Consider the following 19889-nt stretch of genomic DNA (forward strand, 5'->3'; position numbering starts at 1 on the left):
TGATGGCAATCATCCTTCTTTTTCCCATGCTTTTAGTTGATTTTGCTTGATCTTGTCTTCTCAGATATCGACCTCAGTCTTAGATATAGCTGCTGACATATCTAATGCTGAAAACAAGTGGTTTATAACCGTTGGAAATCTATTAACGATGAGTATGAGTCAAACTAATTAAGGTTTATATGTATTGAGTCAATCAAACGCTTAAGAGACTCAAATATATATCATCCGTTCTCTTAGTTTTTTCTTCAAGTCTCTCCTCGCACATGAATATCTTCTACCAAATGCATGCTGATGTTATCTGCTGAAGAAATGTTTTAGCTTTGATGTTTGCCGATGGAGAACCTGCAGAGATACCTACAGGCTCAAAGATGGGCCATGATCAGAAAGATGAACTCGTAGGCAGTACACCTGAGAGACTGACACCTTTGTTGGATAGAGAAATGTTTGTGGTGGCTCAGGATCATCATAGTTTTCAGGTGGTCATGTGGCCTGTTTCAGCCTTAGCCCCATTTGGGGATGAACTGAGAGGGGCCACAAGACTGCAAGTGTCACCGCAGCAGCGTATGTTTCATGTTGAAGGAGCGGGAGGGGAGGGGCGGGGACTCCTCTGGAAACATTAGCTCTTTCATGTACTGCCACCTCGCATGCCATTACTGCAATCTAGCTTTTGGCCCCAGTGGCGGATGAGAGCAGCGCAGCACATGCCTGCTCTCAGCTTGGCACAGGAACTTCAAGTTGAGTTCAGATCTACTCACCTGAGAGAAATCAAGTTTTCCATGGCAATCCTACACCAGTTCTCGAGTAGGGTAATGGCATGCAGACCTTGATCTCCAGGACGGGAGATGAATCACCAAACCATGCATGCATCGTGAGGTCTCCCTCAGGTTTCTTAAGCTGTTTCATTGACATCTGCAGCTGCAGGTGCCAAACAAGGGTGAGGGGAGGCGTTCATCTTTGAACGCCCGCCTCTGCGCTTGGCGGGCAGCTAAAATGGCGACCAAGGGGAATGGTAGGGGCCCGCCGGGGTGGCCCACTTAAAGAGAGGGAGAAATGGATGACGTCAGATCGGAGGAGGTGGGGGCCAGACGAGGATTCCTGTTGTCTGATGGTGTGGAGACAGCGAGGCCACCACCACGCCAACGAGGCAGCGACCGGCAGTTGCTGATTGATAGCTGTCTTGAGTCAGTCAGGATCCAGGCTTTCCACGTCAACACGACCGGTGGTAACCTCCCTCTCCAGCTGTCTGGTTGAGAACCCTGGATCTTGTTCTGGTTTGGGTATTTGATCACATCTCTAGCATTGGCTCGTGACTTGTTCCACATCGAGAGTCAAACAAAAAAGTCAAAAAGCATAGAAGCCGAGTCAAAGACGAAGACCAGGTCAACAAAATCAACAGGTGGAATGTAATATATATATATATATATATATATATATATATATATATATATATATAGGCAATCTCGTGTGGAAGAAGCCAATAACGGAATCATTCACAGGTCTGCCCTTTCTCGAACAATGCCAACTCAGATGTCACTTCTATGGGGAAACCAAAAATTCTATTATTTGTGGCATATTCGGTATCTCATGTGATAGTACATTGAATCACATCATTGTCTCCAATCACAAAGTACTCCACACTTTTCTAACCTTTGCCTCGGTTTAAATTCCTTTTTACAATATATACGTATACTCCAAAAACAAGTGATAATTTGTATTTAGCTTTGCTAGATTGATTGAGGTTTGGTGTTCATAGATTTACGGATGTGTCATTGTAATTATTCTTCGTTGACCGTTATCTAAATAATAATTGATGGAAAACATGAAAAGTCAAATGATTTATGAGGATATGAAAACGTTAGTAATAGTTAAACTATGAGCTCAAATAGCGAAATAATAGTGTCACCTAAGCATATGCCCAATGAGCATGGAAATGATGTAAGGCAACTACATATAAGATGCTCTGTCCATTATCTTTTTTATCTTTATTACTGGTAGGATACTATTTCGAAATGAGATGACATGTAAATAATGGATAGTTATCAGGTTTTAACTTATTTATGTTTAATCTATCAAAAAATTTGTTGATATATCTATCTCTCATGAGATATAATCAAAGTTTATCATTCTTCTTACTACAAATAATTATCATACAAAAAATGTGTTTAAATCTATATTTTTTTTGGTATCATGATCAACAATTAACATGTCATCCAAAGTAAAAGAATAATAAGATTATTATTAAAAAATATCTTATATAGATACAAAAGTAGTTTTATCATCTCATGATTTATCATAAAAGAATCAAACTTTTATACCAATATCTTGGTATTTACTTAAGACTATATTAAATTTGTCTTACCTTTAGCTTTGAACTCTTCATGTTGTTTTATATATATTTTTTCCTCCAAGTTATCATAAAGAAAAATAATTTTTAATCAAGCTATTCAATCTCAAAATCAATATATTTTTTCTGACCAAATCCTTCTAGCTATGAGTTTTTTTTTCCTTCTTCGATCTAAGCACCCATTTGTTCTTTAATGCTCTTTTAATATTATATAATTTTACAAAGTCAAATATATGATTCTCATATAACGATTTCAATTCTTCTTATATGGCAATCAACTATTTATTTATTCGCTCATGTAACATAACCTATTCTTAGTAATGTTCTAACTCTTACTCTCATAAGTAAATAACACATATTTACGAAGAGAATATCTTTGAAACGGTCGATGCTTTATGGTATATCTACTCAATCGATGTTTAATTTGTGGTTCTATGAATGCTCAATATATTTATCAAAATCATCGTTCGAGGATATATCACTATGATCTTCTTATTCATCTTTATCATCATCGATAGCTACTATGAGAGAAAGCATAGGACTCAAACTCAAATTCATAGAATGTTTATTGAATGACTTTAGTTTCTAAATTTTTTTTAAATCTATAATAGTTTGATTTTCAAGAAATATCACATCTCTAATTTTAATGGCTTTCTTATTTTTAAATTCTCATAATCTATAACCAAGTTCTTCGTATGCACAATACAAAAAGACATTATTTACATTAAACTTTGATCTATCATCTTTTGGAACATAAACAAATGTCCCATATTCAGATACTCTTAAATACTTATAAGAAGCATCTTTTCCTATTCGCACTCTTTCTAACATAAGGAGAAAGCTTGATCAAATCCATAACAATTCTTACTGCTTCACCACAAAAGGATGAGAGAATGTAACTCAATGATACTGTTGTGTCTTAAGAACTATCTTTTCAAATTTGATATTATGTTTGCTGTAATATATTTCAAGTGACCCTCTACAATCTCTAACACTATCAACTATGATGCGTTTAAGTTTCTTTCATGTTTCTCTTTCAACATAGGCATAAAAATACTTAAGTACATTAAACACTTAATCATTATGTTTCAAAGCAAAAATCTAAACCTTTCTGGAATAATCAAATGAAATATATGAAATATTTGATTTCATAATACAATCATCAATATGAATTAAATCCAAAATATTTAATTTCTATAAAAATAATATATGAAATGTAATTCTATATTACTTATCAACTAAACAATAAGTGCAAGTGTTTTATGTCATGATTCAAAATAGTCATCAACTACATTAACCTATTCTAGAATTTATTTCACTTGTGTCATATAGAGGTTGTTGTCTTTCCTTCTTTTAGCTAGCACAAGATCACCCTTTGTGATATTTCATATTCTATTCCAAAGATATTGACATAACCTTCATCATCAAAATATACCTGTTGAAATTAAGTTAAAGTGCGTTTTAGGAACATGTCTCATATTTTTTTGATATAATTTTACATATCATATTGGTTTCCATATAAATCTTTTCCATGTTCATAATTTTTGTCATTGCATCATTTTTCATTCTGACACGATCACAATTACCATCTATAAAAGATTCACACTATGAGATACCATTAAATTAAGTAACTAAATCAATAATCCAAGTAGAATCCTAGCATATGAGATTAACTACTTTGTCATAATATGTAATAATAATATCATCATCAAATGCAATTGCAGTTATATCTTTTTTTCTTTCTTTTCCTCATTAAGTTCTTTTGAGTATTCCCTTTTTAGGATTTTACCATCTCTTTTCATATATCCCAAGTTACCACAATGTTACTCTCTTTATATTAATTAGAGTATATTAATATCATATAAAAATCAAAAATTTGAAAGAAAAATTAAGCAAAAGAAGAAATCTTAAAAATCTTAAAAATCATATAGAATGATGTCTAGATTAACATACTAGAAAATCATAACAATCATAATCAATTTCATAAACCAATTATTGAATATGTCTTCTTCCTAAATCATTTTTTTTAATTAACCCTTATAGTTCCCACCACTTAAGTTATGGATGGGACCACTAATCTTATCCAACATCTCCCAAATATTAACATAGATTTACAAAATTTTATTTTTGGACTAGAAAGGTGTCTATCATTGAGGAAATGATATGAGAAGGAACAATCAACTTAAGAAAATTTAATTTTTAGATACAATAACACTAACAATTTGGTGTTGATGATTAATTCTACATTAACAATATGTAAATTCTATTTTTTTAAAATAATATTTACATAAATAAAAACTTTGATAGGATAGATGTGTAATTTTATTTTTTTTAATAATATATACATAAATAAATCAACTTGGTATGTTAGATAATTGAGCACATCAAATAAATCGATGGATTTGGCTAATAAGGGATGACTCAATCAACGCATCCTATATTAGATATGTTTGAATTATTGAGGCTAGTAAACAAAACAAAGTAAGAATGTCATAAATTTGGTTGATTAGGTGTTGCCACTATACTAATCAATAATTACCTCCCAATTGTTGTGTCTAAAGTTAATATACACTTTTTTTATTTTTTTTATTTTAAGTGTCTCACTATCTATTCACATATATTATTCATTTCATAATATTACGATCCATTATTTATCTTAGTCATTATATCCACGTAAAAAAGATCTCTCTTTTTCGTATCGATTATTATTATTATTATCTGACAATCCGAAGTTATCCCATCAATGTTAAGGTAGAAGGAGATAACACAATTATCAGAATCGAATTAAAAGTATGATATCCAAAATAGATGGGTCAATTGATTGAACTATAGATTTAATAATTAAGGAAAAAAATATATATTTTGTTAAAAAGATGAAACATAAGAATAATTAGTATAGTAGGTGTATTTTTTCCTCTTTCATTGTCATATTGAAATACTTAAATATTTTCAAAAAATAAATAATAATATATGATCACAAATAAAGAATTGAAGTTACTATTCTAATAAGAGCGAATGAATTGAATCAATCTAGATTTAGTTATTTTCTTATCATTAGAATCGATTGTTTAGGTTTGACCAATCAATTCAATCCAAATCTTATAAATGAACGACTTAGAGAGGAAGAGATAAAAATATAAAAAGAAAGATAAAAAGATATTATATGATTTTCTTTTGATTCATCTTTATAATTAAAAAAATTAAATGACCTTAAGAAAATTCAAATCTTTGACAATATTTGAGTCAAATTTATCATGTGTCCGATTTGATCAATCCGACTTATTCGATCGATCAATCCTCATAATTCTATAACTATGTGAGAGAGAGAGAGAGAGAGAGAGATTGGATCCGAAGGAATTGGACCTCAGTCCAAATGTGGGGTTCTGACCATGTCACGCATTCAACTCCGGTGGGAGGAACGTGATGCCGTCAAAAGCAGGTGGCACCTCCGCTCTTTCAACCCATCCTCGGTTCTTGGAGCATGTCTTGTCTGATTTGGTAACCCTTCCTCCTTTTTATCCATGCTTCTTGCCTCAGCCCCGTTCTTTGTCTCACTACACCCTACTCGAGGATGAGTATTCTATCCAAAGGAGATAGAAATTTTGCTCTTTGACGCATTTTGTCCAACACATAATCAACATCCATCATCTTTTCCAACATCGGAAAAAAGCTAAGAATACTTGCCAATTTTGTATGGTTTGACACCGTTCAGTCACATTATTATTATTTAAGCGTTTCATAAAATGATTGTCAAAAGTAATTTTTTTCTTTTAAATCATCGAGCTATACACAACCACTTGTCTAATAAGATAATAATGCATGATTAATTTTGATACAAGAATTAAATCGAACAAGTATCATTTGAAGTTTTGGTGATAATTATGTGCAGTATATATTTAGGGATCAATTTTTTTATTTTTATAATTTATTTTATAGTATCGAGATTGATAAGTATTTTGAGATTTCTGGAGTCAGTCTCTTATGAAGATAAGAAAGTTCTCACGAAAAATGAAAACTCATATATCTCTGAACTTTAGCGAGGGAGAAAAATAAGCTCGAGAGAAAAAATATAAATTATTAAAAAAATTTGTGAAAGAGTATATAAATGAATATGAATAACTCAACGATAAAGAATTTGTATATAGGCAAAAGAGTTACTAAACTATGTTAATATTATATATTCTTTATTTGTTGATTTTAAACTTTTTTTTTTTTTTTTGGTTTGAGGGAGAGAGATGAATGCACAGAATTAAATCAAATAAACTCTAACAGCTACTAGCCAAAGTCACACTTTTGGTTATATAAGTTGGAAATATTGCAAAGGTTTACCCTTTCTGCCACATAAAGATAAAGCTGGAGATGATGTCAATGGATGTCCCTCCTACCTCCACCCTTGCCAATTTGATCCACCAACAATCCAGTGGCCAAAGGTTTTCATCCACAAACAACAACTCTGTGAGTCATTTCTTCCCTAAGGCCACCACATGATGAGATCAGTCGCACCTCTTTTCCTGTCATGCATGATATGTAAGTTTGAACCATTTGGTTGATGATCTCATGCTCGTATACATATTTATATCCCCCACGAGCATCTTCTTCTTCTTCTTCTTCTTCTTCTTCTTCTTCTTCTTCTTCACTCGACCAGCAATGGGGGTGCATGATTGATTGCTTGTTAGAGTAGTCAAATCATTTCTTAAGGGGAGAAGCTCTTTACAACTGTTCTTTGTCCTCATCCAATCCTGTTGTTGTCTGCAAACACTTTTGTGGTAGACCATTTCATTAACAATTCCATCACTATATCATGTCATTATATTAAATGACCAATGCAATCTTTATTATTCCCTGATTGTGTTGCAGGAATCTTCTCGGTTTGATTTCCTCTCTACACTACTCTTTCCTTGTTCCCTTTTCTTTGCTTGCCTACCATCCCCACTCGCCCTTGTATTCTGGTTTCATGTCCCCTCTCGCTCTCGCGCTGTCTCTCTCTCTCTCTCCCCATGGTTTTGTGGTATCAGAGCGAGCTGCAAGCAAACAAGCTGTTCATCGACCCCCTCATTCCCTTTCTCTTCGCCTGTCCTTTTAAGACCTTTGTAATGATATCAAACTCAAAGCTTTAATTCCCAGAGACATATGCTCTTTAAACAAGGAAAAGAAAAAGGAAAATGGAAAGGGGAGGTGGCGAGCGCACAAGTGCACAGTCTTTCACTGTGACAACACCACTTGTTGATCCAGATTCCACCAGGACAGATCTCGGAGGACATCCTCCCTCAAGCAACACGGCCGAAACAAGCTGAGCCACTTCTCTTTCGTGCAACTGTTATTATTGTGTTTTGTTTCATCAGGCAAACTTTTGCTTCCGACTCATCATCATCATCTCTCTATCTCGCCAGACGATGAACAGTAGCTTCGGCTTCCGACCATGCACCAACACTGGAATGCTGGTAGGTGGACATCTGAATCGGGCATCCTCTTGATGCCCATTTATCTCCACAACATGCACTTGTCTCCTCTAAATCTGGCACAAGAAAGATGCAGCAGCGGACATGGGTACATGTTCATGCTTTAATTATTATGTGTACCTCGCCAAACTGTTCCACCCACCTCCGAGAGACCCCAGGTCCTACTACTGGGTGTGTGCAAGCATGCAAGCACACCCAGATCCCCTCGGCGGCCATGGATGGAGTACCAGCAAAACCAAAGCTACGTCATAAAAGGTTTGCCGAAAAAGAGTCAAGTGCCTCTGCAGTTCATCTCTCTCAAGATTGTGGGAGGGAGGGGGGAATGTTGCGTGACTCTTTATTGACCACATCCGGGAAGCCTACCTGAGAAAGCACCGCCCACCAGCCCTAACCCTAAGAGAGACTGAGAGAGAGAGAGAGAGAGAGAGAGAGGAGGAGGGGATTTGAAGGACCCATCCCGGGATCCCAACCATGGTTAGGAAACAAAGGCAAAGGCAAAAGGCAAAGGCAAAAGCAAAGGATGATGGGAAAAGGCGAGGGAATGATGACTGCGGGAGAGGGGGATGAGGAGGGGGTGGGCCCCCCATGCGTAATTATCTTTCTTTTGCGGTCCTCCTCGTTTTTCACTGGGCGAGAGGTGCCGGTCCCACATACGGCCCACCCGCCCCCTTGTCTTTGCACACGTGGAACCCTGAGCCAACCACAGTGAAAGCAGGCGATGGGATTTTAAATGATTAAAAAATAATAAAGAAAAATTAAATCACTTCACGTATTGCTGCTTTCTAATGCCTTCCATCACTCCTCCTTTATGTTTGCTTAACGCTTTCCTTCTCCCTTATCCTCTCTCTCTCTCTCTCTCTCTTTCTCAGTATCTGTCTTCCTTCTTGTCATCGATCTTCACAGGCGTACGTTTGAATTGGGTGCTCTGCAACTTCCTCAATACTTGGATCCCCCCTCTCTCTCTCTCTCTCTCCGTCGACTATTTAGTCCATCTCTCTTTCTCGTTCGAACCAACAAGTCGCAGTGTTTTGATCTCCCCTTGGTAAATTTCGCTGCACATATGTCTCCGTGCTTGGGTGTCCTTCAAACTCCATGAGAGAGGAATTAAATACTGTGATCCCTCTCTCTCTCTCTCTTCCGGCACTTCACCAAATTCTGAGTTGGGTGTCCTACCAAACTGCATAAAATAGGACCATCCATAACTCTTCCTTTCGGGGATCTCTCTCCCACTCCAACTCTTCAGCCCCATGCACATCAACGCTTGAATCTTGGGTGCTCTACGGACATCTAGAAAAATGGAGGTCGAAGCTTGAGTCTCCCTTGGGATCCTTCATCTGCCACTCTTTGAGCCATAAAAGCATTTATAATTGCTTGTTCTTGGAAGCGATTCAGAGGTGTACTGAGTTTGTGGTGCTCCCCGCCCCCCCCCCCCCCCCCGTCGCTTCCCCACCACCTTATCGGACCTCTGGCTCACAGACCATAAAGCCGGTAGCATGGTGTGATCCGACATGGAGGGCGAAGCAGGCGGCCCCCGACGGCCAAACTTCCCTCTCCAGCTGCTCGAGAAGAAGGAAGAGGACTCGTGCTCCAGCTCCGGTTACCCCTCGCTTGCTATCTCCTCCGGCGGCGGCGGCTGCAGCCATGATCCTGCCGCCAATCCTGCTAGAAAGCCGCCGCCTAAGCGGAGTTCCACGAAGGACCGGCACACCAAGGTCGACGGCCGCGGTCGCCGCATCCGAATGCCGGCCTTGTGCGCCGCGCGCGTGTTCCAGCTGACGCGCGAGCTCGGCCACAAGTCCGATGGCGAGACCATCGAGTGGCTCCTGCAGCAGGCCGAGCCGGCGGTGATTGCGGCCACCGGCACCGGCACCATCCCTGCCAACTTCACGTCCCTCAACATCTCCCTCCGCAGCTCCGGGTCCAGCATCTCGGCTCCTTCCCACCTCCGAGCGGCGAATTACTTCAACACCGCGGCCACTGCACTCGCCGGCCAGCCCCTCAGCAGGTTGCACAACGAGTGGGACTTCAGCGGCGGCCCCGGTTTCTCCTCCGAGGGGCCATCGTCAGCGTCTTCGGCATCCATGCTTCTCAACTTCAATTCCGGTAGCATCGGGCTCGAGGGCTCATCGGACGCCGACATCGGGAGCATAAGGAAGCGCAGGTGGGAGTCGGAGATTCACCACCAACAGCAGCAAGCGCAGCATCAGATGGCAGGGTATAGCCAGGCGAGCCACGGCGGCCGGATGCCGGGAACGGTGTGGATGGTGACAAACCCTAACACACAAGGCATGCTCGGCGGCGGGCGCAGTGGAAGCGGCGGTGAGTCAATTTGGACGTTCCCTCAGCTGGGCGGCAGCACCAGCCCCACCATGTTCAGAGGATCCCTCTCCAGCGGGCTTCATTTCATGAACTTCCCCACTCCCATGGCCCTGCTGCCCGGCCAACAGCTCGGGTTGGGCTCCAGCACCGGCGGCGGCGAGGGTCACATGGGGATCCTCGCAGCTCTCAACGCGTATCGGCCGCCGCCCACCACCTCCGAAGCCGCGCCGTCACAGTCCCAGCAAGCACTCGGGGGGAGCCAGCGGCACGACACGTTGAACACCAGCGATTCTTAGTCCTCCCAACTCTCCATGAATTCATGTCTTCTTCTTCGTCTTCTGCCGCTTCTTAATCTTTTGCTTTTCCCTCTCATCATCGGTTGATTATCGTATTTGTTCTGATGACAACATTTCGCGTGATACCAATGCAAGCCATCGTTTTGTGTGACTGATCGACGGAGAGAAACTCTAGCTAGGGTTTCATCAGCTGCAGCACTAAGCCAGCCTTGATACGATGATGCTCTTCCTAGGGTTCTTATCCCAGCCGTGATCTTAGCCAACGCCGGTCCACCATCTCTTCCTCATTCCCTCGCACAGGGATGGAAAGAAAGGTATGGAGAGAGAACAGGAACAAGCTGCAGGCACGCAGCAGAAAAGAAAAAGAAGACGCATAGGGTACTCATCAAACAGTGAGTCAACTTTAAATTTCAAATGAGCGAGTCATCTGATCAATGATTAGTAGGTGTTGTTGGAATGAGCTCCTTCTAATCTGTACAAGCAATCATTCTTCTCCTATGTGCTGCCTTACCTGTAAATGCATGCTGGTGCCTACAAAAGTTCAGCTCAGCTCAGCTCCATGCATGCCTTGTTTATTTGAACCAGTGTGGGCAGAGGAAGATGGACGCGAGGAGGAAGACATGGCAAAAGGCCAAACCGGCATAATTCCATGCTCGACTTGTCGGTTGTTCTCTTCCCTATCACATCTAGCTGTCACGTTGAGCTGATGGGCTGTATAGAGAAACCCTACCCACATGTAGTCTTATCCTCTCCTCCCACTCCTTTTAAGCTCCGCCTCTTAATAAAGTAGGCAACTCTTCTTCTTCCCGCACATTAATTATCAGCTCCACCCTCTTCTCTTCATGCAGACCGAGAGTGAAAAGAAGATGTCGCATGCATGTTAGGGAAGATCGAGTGAGACTGATGAAACCACTTACTTTGGATCTCAATGTTCGCTCTCTTTCTACTCTCGCAAACAACATCTGACACAGGTAGCCACTTTATGGAGGGATGATGATCCGTGTGTGCTTGCGAGGTTTCTTTCTCCTCCTTGTTATGGGAGAAAAGTCTCGTTTCAGGCTTTTACCATATGATGCTTTACTTTTCCTTTCTCTCGAGCTCGATGTATCATTTCTGTGTGATGCGTTCATGATAAGTCCACCAGTGGAACACTTTGAGATCCAGCCATGTTCATCCTACAGTTGCCAAAGACTGTGTACTTCGTGTTCACAAGTCCTGTTGCCACAGTTTGCAACTTCCGAAAGACCTGCATATATAATGGCGATGGAATATTAATTTGAGAGACCTGTGTATATAATTGACATGAGATTCCAATTTATCTGCTGATATATACTTCATTTTCGACAAGATGTTCTCCTCTGAACACTTCAGATTTCTCTGACAACAAGTCATGCAATCTTGAGTGCGTTTAGTGTCAAGAGTACATATTTGAACTAAATAAACAAAAACTCTGATGCTAGATTTTAGCAATTTACATATTACCTATCTCGTATAATTAGTTACATTTAATATTTCGATTCTTATATTTTATGAAAGTGGAATATTTAATCTTGTTTCTGCTCACACCATCAATTTTATTGATGAAAATCATACATGTTCAATGGTAAACCCTATGATATTTATGTTAGTAAAATCGATGATACGAGAAGAAACAGAGATAAATGTTAATAAAATCGATGATACGAGAAGAAACGGAGATAAATGTTTCACTTTCGAAAGCAAAAGAATCATAATATAATTTTTGAAAGTACAAAAAAAGAGATGATAAAGGTAACTAATTACAAGGGTTAATATGTAATTAGCTCTTAAAGAAATAATATACCATTTAGAAAAAAAAACACTTACCCCTTATATATATATATATATATATATATATATATATATATATATATATTCAATGTCATCCATCAAAGCATGTGGAAGCCATCATCCGATGGGATCTAATGGTCCACGTAACAGTAGAGGCCTCACGTGCCGCGCACGCGGGCACTAAGCCACCCACAAGTACCCCCTCCGCGTTCTTCGGGCGCTTCTGTGGACGACTCAAAAGCAGCAACCCGAAGCGCCCTGTCTATCATGATTGGACAAAAGGGAAGGCACTCCTTGTGGATCCCACACTTGATGGCCCAGATTCTGGGCGGTAGTTATGTGGGCCTGTGCGTAGTGGGTTAACGATGAAAAAAGTAGTGAACATAAATAATTTACGTTCGCGTACCCACAGAACCACCCGACATGCCATTGGATAGAATGAATGATATTCTTCGGGGCCCACTGTCACCTGGCCTTATTCTTTCCCGTTGGTGGGTGAACGACTCCATCGCACAACAGTCCGATGAACAAGCAAACAGAGATTGATACTTGAATGTAGGGATTGAAATCTACAAGCAGCAACAAATTCCATTTGATCTTGGGTAGAGTCATCCGAAGAGCCACAAGAAGGCTCCGGCCACCGGCCACCGACACAAACACAAATTACAGGTAGCAACCACACTACATCCCCAATCCTGGAAAATCGATCGATCATTCAACAAGCCGAAACATCATTCGACTTCACATCTCAAGCCTAAACGAATCATCCGGTCGTCTTGTACCTCCCTCGCAGTAGTTACTAAGGTCAAAATTCGTCACTGCATGCACTCCGCGAAGTTGAATGGCTGCAATGTCATATGCCTCAGCAGCCTCTTCTTCAGTATCTGACGTTGACGGAAGTTCGGCAATGGTGTGAGTAACATTGACCTCAAATTCCAAAAGATGAGACGAATCTAGGGGATTGCTCACCAAAGGTTCCGAGGTAGATGTCCTTGGCGTCCTTGAGGTCACCAACTCGACCGATTCGAGCTTGCCACTTGCCATCTTTCCGTCTTCTGGTCCGAAGATGACATACCAAATGCAACAGAAGCTTTGGTCAGTAAGTGACGTCGTAACGAAAGTAAAAAAATGGCAGTGTCTGGAGATGATCAATGTACCAAGCACAAAAAGTTGTTTCCGTGACTTGGACCTGATCACACATGATCAGGTTGCAAAAGAGCAACAACGTTATCATGGCGCCAAGGCTCGTCCAAGGAGGATCAACCAAAGCCACGAAGGTTGCATTTTATGAAAAAAACATTTAATTAACCATAAATATAACATGAATGAGAGGACAACCTCGTCACTCCTCTGTAAACGGAAGCCCCTCTGGAGAAACAACTACTTTTTCTGTTGAAGCAAATATCAGGATAAGCTAAAAAGATAAAAAGCAAAATGATATGATGATTCGGAAATTATTCAGTTTCGCCAGTATACCTCCTCACGTAGGCAACAAATTCCTCTTGAGACATAGTCTTCATGTTTTCAAGTTCATTTTCATAACCAGAAACCTATAAATTTCAGTAAATGCATTAACAAATCATGAATTCCAAACATCGTATTAAGAAGATGAAAAATTACATATATCTTACAGGGAAGTTAAGCTTGGTGGCCGGGCCCGGACCCCAGTATTTAAGAGCAGCAAGATCATGTGCACGTGCCGCCATCTCCTCAGAAACATAGCTACCTGCATCAACTTATCAAAACCACTGTAAAAACAAGTTTTGCTTGATAGACTAAATGAAAGACACATTAATATCGATACTGACCTAAATACACTGAAGCACAACCGTAGCAACAGCCATTTGCAATGATCATAACCACACATATGTCCCAGAATTGCAAACCAAGAAAAAGGAATCAGAAAAACATCTCTATCTCAGCAACATGTACTTGTCATGACGAGATTCAACAAAATTGAATTGTAAAAACAAGGAATTAAAGAATGAAAGAGTGAAGAGCTACTGCACACCAAACAACAAAGAAGGTAACCATGATTCATCAACACTCCTGCTAAAATACAATGCCAACAACTCCTGAAGGATGGAATCATAGAAAACAAAACTTTACATCAAACTCCAAACTGACTGAAAGTCCATTAATGAATACATCTGCAAATCTCTTACAACTCATGAACAAGTGAGCTCCAAGTCACCAAAATGAAAAGAAGTATAGAGTAAGTCCAGAGTCTACTAAGTTGCATTTGGATATACACACACACACACACACACACACACACACACACACACACACAAATTAGAGGACTGACATCTTCAATTATCTCAAGCCAATAGACCTTTATTTTAAGCTTTATATTGATCTAGGACAAGGAGAATGGAATTTCTAGGAGAAAATGGTCTATAAGATACAGATTTGAAAGACAAGGCATTTGCTGAAATTTTAACTTCAGACAAAAATGTTCTAATAAAAAGTGACATGTAGAAAATACAGAAATACATGATTTAGGCCTAACCATGAATTCTTGGGCTCAAAACAGAACAAGGGAACTTGATGCTACAAGAATATCAGAAAAACAGTAAAGAATTAAAAAAAAAAGAAAACCAAAAAATTAATCTATGAAAGAATACAATTAGACTTGATCAGAAATTCAGAAATTATAAAGTGGGCTCTACAGATAACTTCAATCATGTTGAACTTCACTCCTGCATCAGCGGTCATATCTAGCCACAATACATCGGAATCCCAGAACACCAGCGAATAATTCAAATAAAGATCACCAAAATTTTGAATTTATGAAAGAAGACAATTCAACTCGATCCAAAATTATTATCTGGACTTCAAGTTAACTCCAAACCATGTTGAACATGATATATTCCTGCATCAGTGATCATATCTAACCAGTATACACTATAATCCCAGAACAACAACAGTGAAGAATTTGATTAAAGAACACAAAAAATCTGAATTTATGAAAGATTACAATTCTACTAAATCTAAAATTATTATCTGGACTCCACAGATAACTCCAATCCATGTTCAACTTGAAATACTCCCCTATCAGTGGTCATATCTAGCTACAACACAGTCATATCTGGGAATAGGGTAATCCTAATTTATTGCACTTAACAACTGATAATGTATATGCAAAAATCTTTTTCAATATTATACTTAGAAAAGGAGAAGAAAATGCCTACAAGGAAGTATGCATCCACAACCAATCAGGAAAGAAGTATAGCTTATCGGACTGATCTAATCAACATGTCTTCTTAGTTCTTACCATGTGGATTTTGTGCTGCTCTATCATCCCTACTAGTAATTGACGATGCACTATAGACCTGAATGTTGGATAGTTAAGAAATAACATTTACCAAAAAAAAAAAGTTTATCGTTTAGATGAGAATATTGAGATTGATACATGGAGTTACTAGGAAAGATATAAAAAGTCATTTGTAAATAAATTAGGGCATAGCTTCAATATAAGATAAGATGAGAGAGAATCATTTAGAATGATATGAACATGTGCAGAGGAGACGTATATATATTGTAGATAGAAGAGATGAAGCAATTGCTATCAGCGATATGATGGGTGATGGAAAAAGACTAATAAGATATTATGATGGGTGATGGAAAAAGACTAATAAGATATTACTAGACACTATAAATAATGATTTAAATACTCTCAAGTTAACTAAGGATGTGATTTTTTACGAAGTTCAATAGTAGCAAAAGATCCATATATTACTCTTGCTAAATGAAATGAGATGTACAAGGATACAAATGGAATTTGTAACAGTGTGTGTGCGTGCACGTTCCTATGCATGTGTTTGCAAGTGAGAGAGGAAAAGAAAGAGAGAGAAGGGGGAGCATTTAGAGGAAGCATAAGTTTATGTAGGAAAGTGATGACGGGAGAAAAGAAAGTGCTAAACAGATTTGACTCCTTCAAAAACCACTCGGACCTCCTTGGCACCACTAATTGTCCATTGAGTTCCATATATAATATGCAGGTAAGTGGAAGATACGACCCGCCCAATGTAAATTGGATAATTAATCCTTTGAGATCCTAAATTCCATCTCTTCTTTGTTTCTTTTTTTGTATCATAATCAATAAGTATGAAACTCATTATCAATAACAATAGGGATACTAGGTAGTAAAGCTTTCAACAGGATAGACATTAGCCCTTGCAAACAGGTAGTCATCAGGCAAAAAGATTTATAAAGAAGTTGAACATCATTGCATCTTCAAATATACTTGAATTGAATATATTATAATAAAAAGTATCAAGTTGTTTATCTCATATCCACTATATGACTGGATATTGCTGCAAGTCCCATGAAGCCAAAATGGTAAGACTATCAATGAAAATAAGCATGGAAAATTGCAAATGGAGAGATCATCACCGAGAAACTTTTTTACTTCAGCTCTTACAAGAGAAACATTGCCATATAGTCCTAAACTTCAACACCACCAAAGGTACATAAGTAACCTTCTAGGAATTAGAACCGAAAATTCATTATTTCATATATTAGTGTAACTATAAGATATTGTGTCATCCAATGCACCAAAAAATTAGCAATTCCATGATCATAAATTCCAAGAAGTAAAATCAATGGGACAGATAGTCGTCTAATAGTCAAGGTGATCATTAAGTCTCTTATACAATAGCTCAAAGGAGCACTTAAAATTGTTCTCTCTCTTGAGACTCAACCAGTCTGGCTTATTGTTATGCAGGGAGCCTAGGCAAGTACAAGTGCCAGAGCAACCACCACCCATAGAAATAGAACATGAAACAGTACAATGACTTAATGGGGTCAGAAATGTGAACCCAACAGAACAGGAAAGCCTCATAGTTGAACTTGATGGCAGTCTTTTCTGCTCTCTTGTTAAGTCTAACTGAATGCCTTTTTAGGGCCTTGATGATTCACACACCCTAGGATGCCTGGAGAAGGAAATAGGGGAAATATTCAATTACTTCTTAAGGTCGTGGGCTCCTGATGCTTGAAACAGGACTTCCAAGTCCTTGCTGTCAAAGAACTCAAACATGAGTGGCAGCCACAATGAAGGTTGCAAATGCAGTTGATGTGGCATGTGGAAGGCACGACTTGTGAAGGTGAGTGAGGCAGCATACGGTCAAGGGAGATGTGGTAATTAATGGACGTGCACATAACTTGTATGTCTGATTTGCAAAGAGGATGGAGGAAGGGAAGTTGAAGCTCCATAATAGAAACTCAAATGTAGGAAAGGGTCCAGTGTAGTCAATATCTGATTGTTAAGAACAATGGCTCACCATTGTTATACTGTAGATACCTAGAGATAATTCCCTCCCAGCTTCTTCTTTCATTTTATCAAGCCGCCCTTTAGCGACAATGATGACCATTCCTTGGTAGCTGATAATAACAATCCAGTTTGAAATCTACTTGAAAAGATGTACTTTTTTCCATAAAAGATAAACACAAACTAGTACCTAAGAATGCATTCTCAATTCCATCAATGTATAAACTGTTTTCCAAAAGGACAAACACAAACTAGTATCTAAGAATGTATTCTCAATTCCATAAATGTATAAAGCAGTATCCTAAATGCTCTTCACAAAAGCAGTTTTAAACACACTTTTCATCTCTTTTGAAGAGAAAATCCTTGGTGAGATACAATGTTTATGCCATGGTTGCATTAGTAACTTCCATAAATGCAATACAATTGCTACAACAAGGCAAATAAACTGTAACACATACTAAAAAATAAAAAATAAAAACTGTAACACATACCATGTTTGCCTTTTCGTTTCCGGCCTTCAACTCTGCTTGTGTTGTCCCAGAGATGTGCTTCAAATTTTCCACTCCACTTTAACCTGTAACCAAATCACGAACAGATCATCATGAAGTTTCAAAAATCAGTTTCAAGGCCTTCATCAAGGTTAAAGTTTCTCTTGGATAAGCTCTGCTTCAGAACTCACTTAGTAACTCCATGATAACTGGATGATCTCGGTGCTGCATACTTCTTCATGGCCGCAGCCACAAGAGTACTGACCTTTTGGGGAACCTTATCAGGCAAAGCAACCATGGAACCACCATCAGTAGCTTCTTCAAAATCAATCTGCTTATCTGCAACATGATCAATAGCCTTAGTTGCATCATCAATGGCCTTTATCCTCTCGTAGCTAGTAGATGGCATGTCTGAACCATTACGTTCCTTCCCAGCAGCATTATCCACTTCATCGACACTATTGAATGCATTCATATCATGATGGGATCCTGACAGAATTTCTGAGCCATCAGATTCCTTTCTAACAGTAGCTCCTTCATCATCAACAACATCAGTAGCATTGACATCCGCAATACTTAATGGTGCTGCTTCCAAGCCATCGGATTCCATTCTAACAGCCGTTTCCTCGCCAGCAACACCAGCAGTAGCATTAATACCACCACTGCTCACATGTGCCACTTCCGCTCCATAGGAATCCTTGGCCACTGCATTCTCAAAAAAATCAGGTTTCTTCTCAACGACGGTCGTTTCTATTCGGGAATCAGATATGGTGCCAGGTACATCATCTACCACAGAATCAACTTCCAGTCCTACAACTACTGAGCCTTCAGCTCCAGCTTTTCCATCTCCACGGGGGCAGGTTACCATTTCAGACCCCTCGTTAAGAAGCGGCAGCATGGGGTTATGATTCCCGGGAAGTTCTGCATCTTCCAGTGATTTCAATGGTTTTCCTGATTCGCTCATCCGCGCAAAATCCTGCCTTCCACTCTTCCACAGTCGAAAATTCTTTCCTCCAAACCCTAATCCCCTTTCTTGGAGTAAATCTTACAGCTTTACAATATTTCATTCAATGCCTTCAACACCAAAAACGAAAATTTCGATTGAATAATCTGTGAAGAAGTTGCCAAAGAGATACCAAAAGCATGAAAAACAAAAAAAATTAATCGCTTCCAATAATTTCCGTGCAGATCCAAACCTTAATACGTTTTCACAAGATTAAAAATTTGCGTTCATCCCCAAATTTTGCATAAAAGAGAAGTTCTTTGAGAATCGTACGCATGATGAGATTAGGGGGAAATCAAGGAAGCGTGCCTCGGATCGATGAAGATTGCATCATGGGGAACGCCTTACGATTTGTGCTCGATCGGTCGAAGGGAAGGCAAGGAATACGTTTCGGATAGGGTAAGTTGCGACGTGGATTTAAAGTCCCGAACGGGGTGACCTGACCCATCGAAGGAGGCAGTGGATCAAGTGCAGCGAAGCACGAGACTCCCGTGACACGGGTCTATCATCCACCGTTCAATTGCTTCTTGGTGCGGATCTCAATGTCCAGCTCACCGAACCGCGAGGACTGAGCCGGAGATTGATGTACGTACGACGCGTGTGGCTCGGGACTCGCACGCGCGAGGCGGTGCGGTCACATGGACGGCACGGATCTCCAGGTGGGATAAGGGTCGGCCCCGAGCGCGGAGGACCGTCCGATGGGATTGATGTGGGCGGTGACGGTATAGTGCGGAAGTCCGTAAGGAAGCCCATCGATCAGACGGCTGTCGTGAGAGCGGATTGATTAATGAACGGACGTGATTCGTCACTTCACTTGGTACCGATTGTGATGGACCGGCTCAATTCGACTTAACGGTCTTACGTAGGCAAATATTTCGAGACATGGTGGGCCGAAACAT

General features: G+C 39.5%; 2 protein-coding genes across 7 annotated transcripts; one reads left to right on the forward strand and one right to left on the reverse strand.

Moving 5' to 3' along the window:
- The first annotated feature begins 8637 nt into the window (after positions 1-8637).
- On the forward strand, positions 8638-10571 carry LOC135614272 (transcription factor TCP15-like). The gene has a single exon (XM_065111438.1). It carries the CDS (start codon positions 9312-9314, stop codon positions 10416-10418), a length of 1107 nt encoding a protein of 368 aa, XP_064967510.1. The 5' UTR covers positions 8638-9311; the 3' UTR covers positions 10419-10571.
- A 2218-nt stretch (positions 10572-12789) lies between these two features.
- Positions 12790-19436, reverse strand: LOC135585958 (AP2-like ethylene-responsive transcription factor AIL7). 6 transcript variants are annotated; one of them, XM_065111440.1, is made up of 8 exons: positions 19300-19436; positions 18179-19061; positions 17991-18073; positions 13859-13953; positions 13704-13777; positions 13566-13616; positions 13197-13282; positions 12790-13111 (listed from the first exon to the last, which is right to left on the reverse strand). In XM_065111440.1, exons 2-8 carry the CDS (start codon positions 18949-18951, stop codon positions 12969-12971), a joined length of 1305 nt encoding a protein of 434 aa, XP_064967512.1. In that variant the 5' UTR covers positions 18952-19061; positions 19300-19436; the 3' UTR covers positions 12790-12968. The 6 variants fall into 6 exon arrangements, with proteins under 6 accessions (XP_064967512.1, XP_064967516.1, XP_064967511.1 ...); XM_065111444.1 differs by having other exon boundaries at positions 13197-13279; positions 19264-19420; XM_065111439.1 differs by having other exon boundaries at positions 19264-19420.
- Positions 19437-19889: the final 453 nt, after the last annotated feature.

Source organism: Musa acuminata, chromosome BXJ2-6 (assembly GCF_036884655.1).
Source record: "Musa acuminata AAA Group cultivar baxijiao chromosome BXJ2-6, Cavendish_Baxijiao_AAA, whole genome shotgun sequence".
Taxonomy (NCBI): Eukaryota; Viridiplantae; Streptophyta; class Magnoliopsida; order Zingiberales; family Musaceae; genus Musa; species Musa acuminata.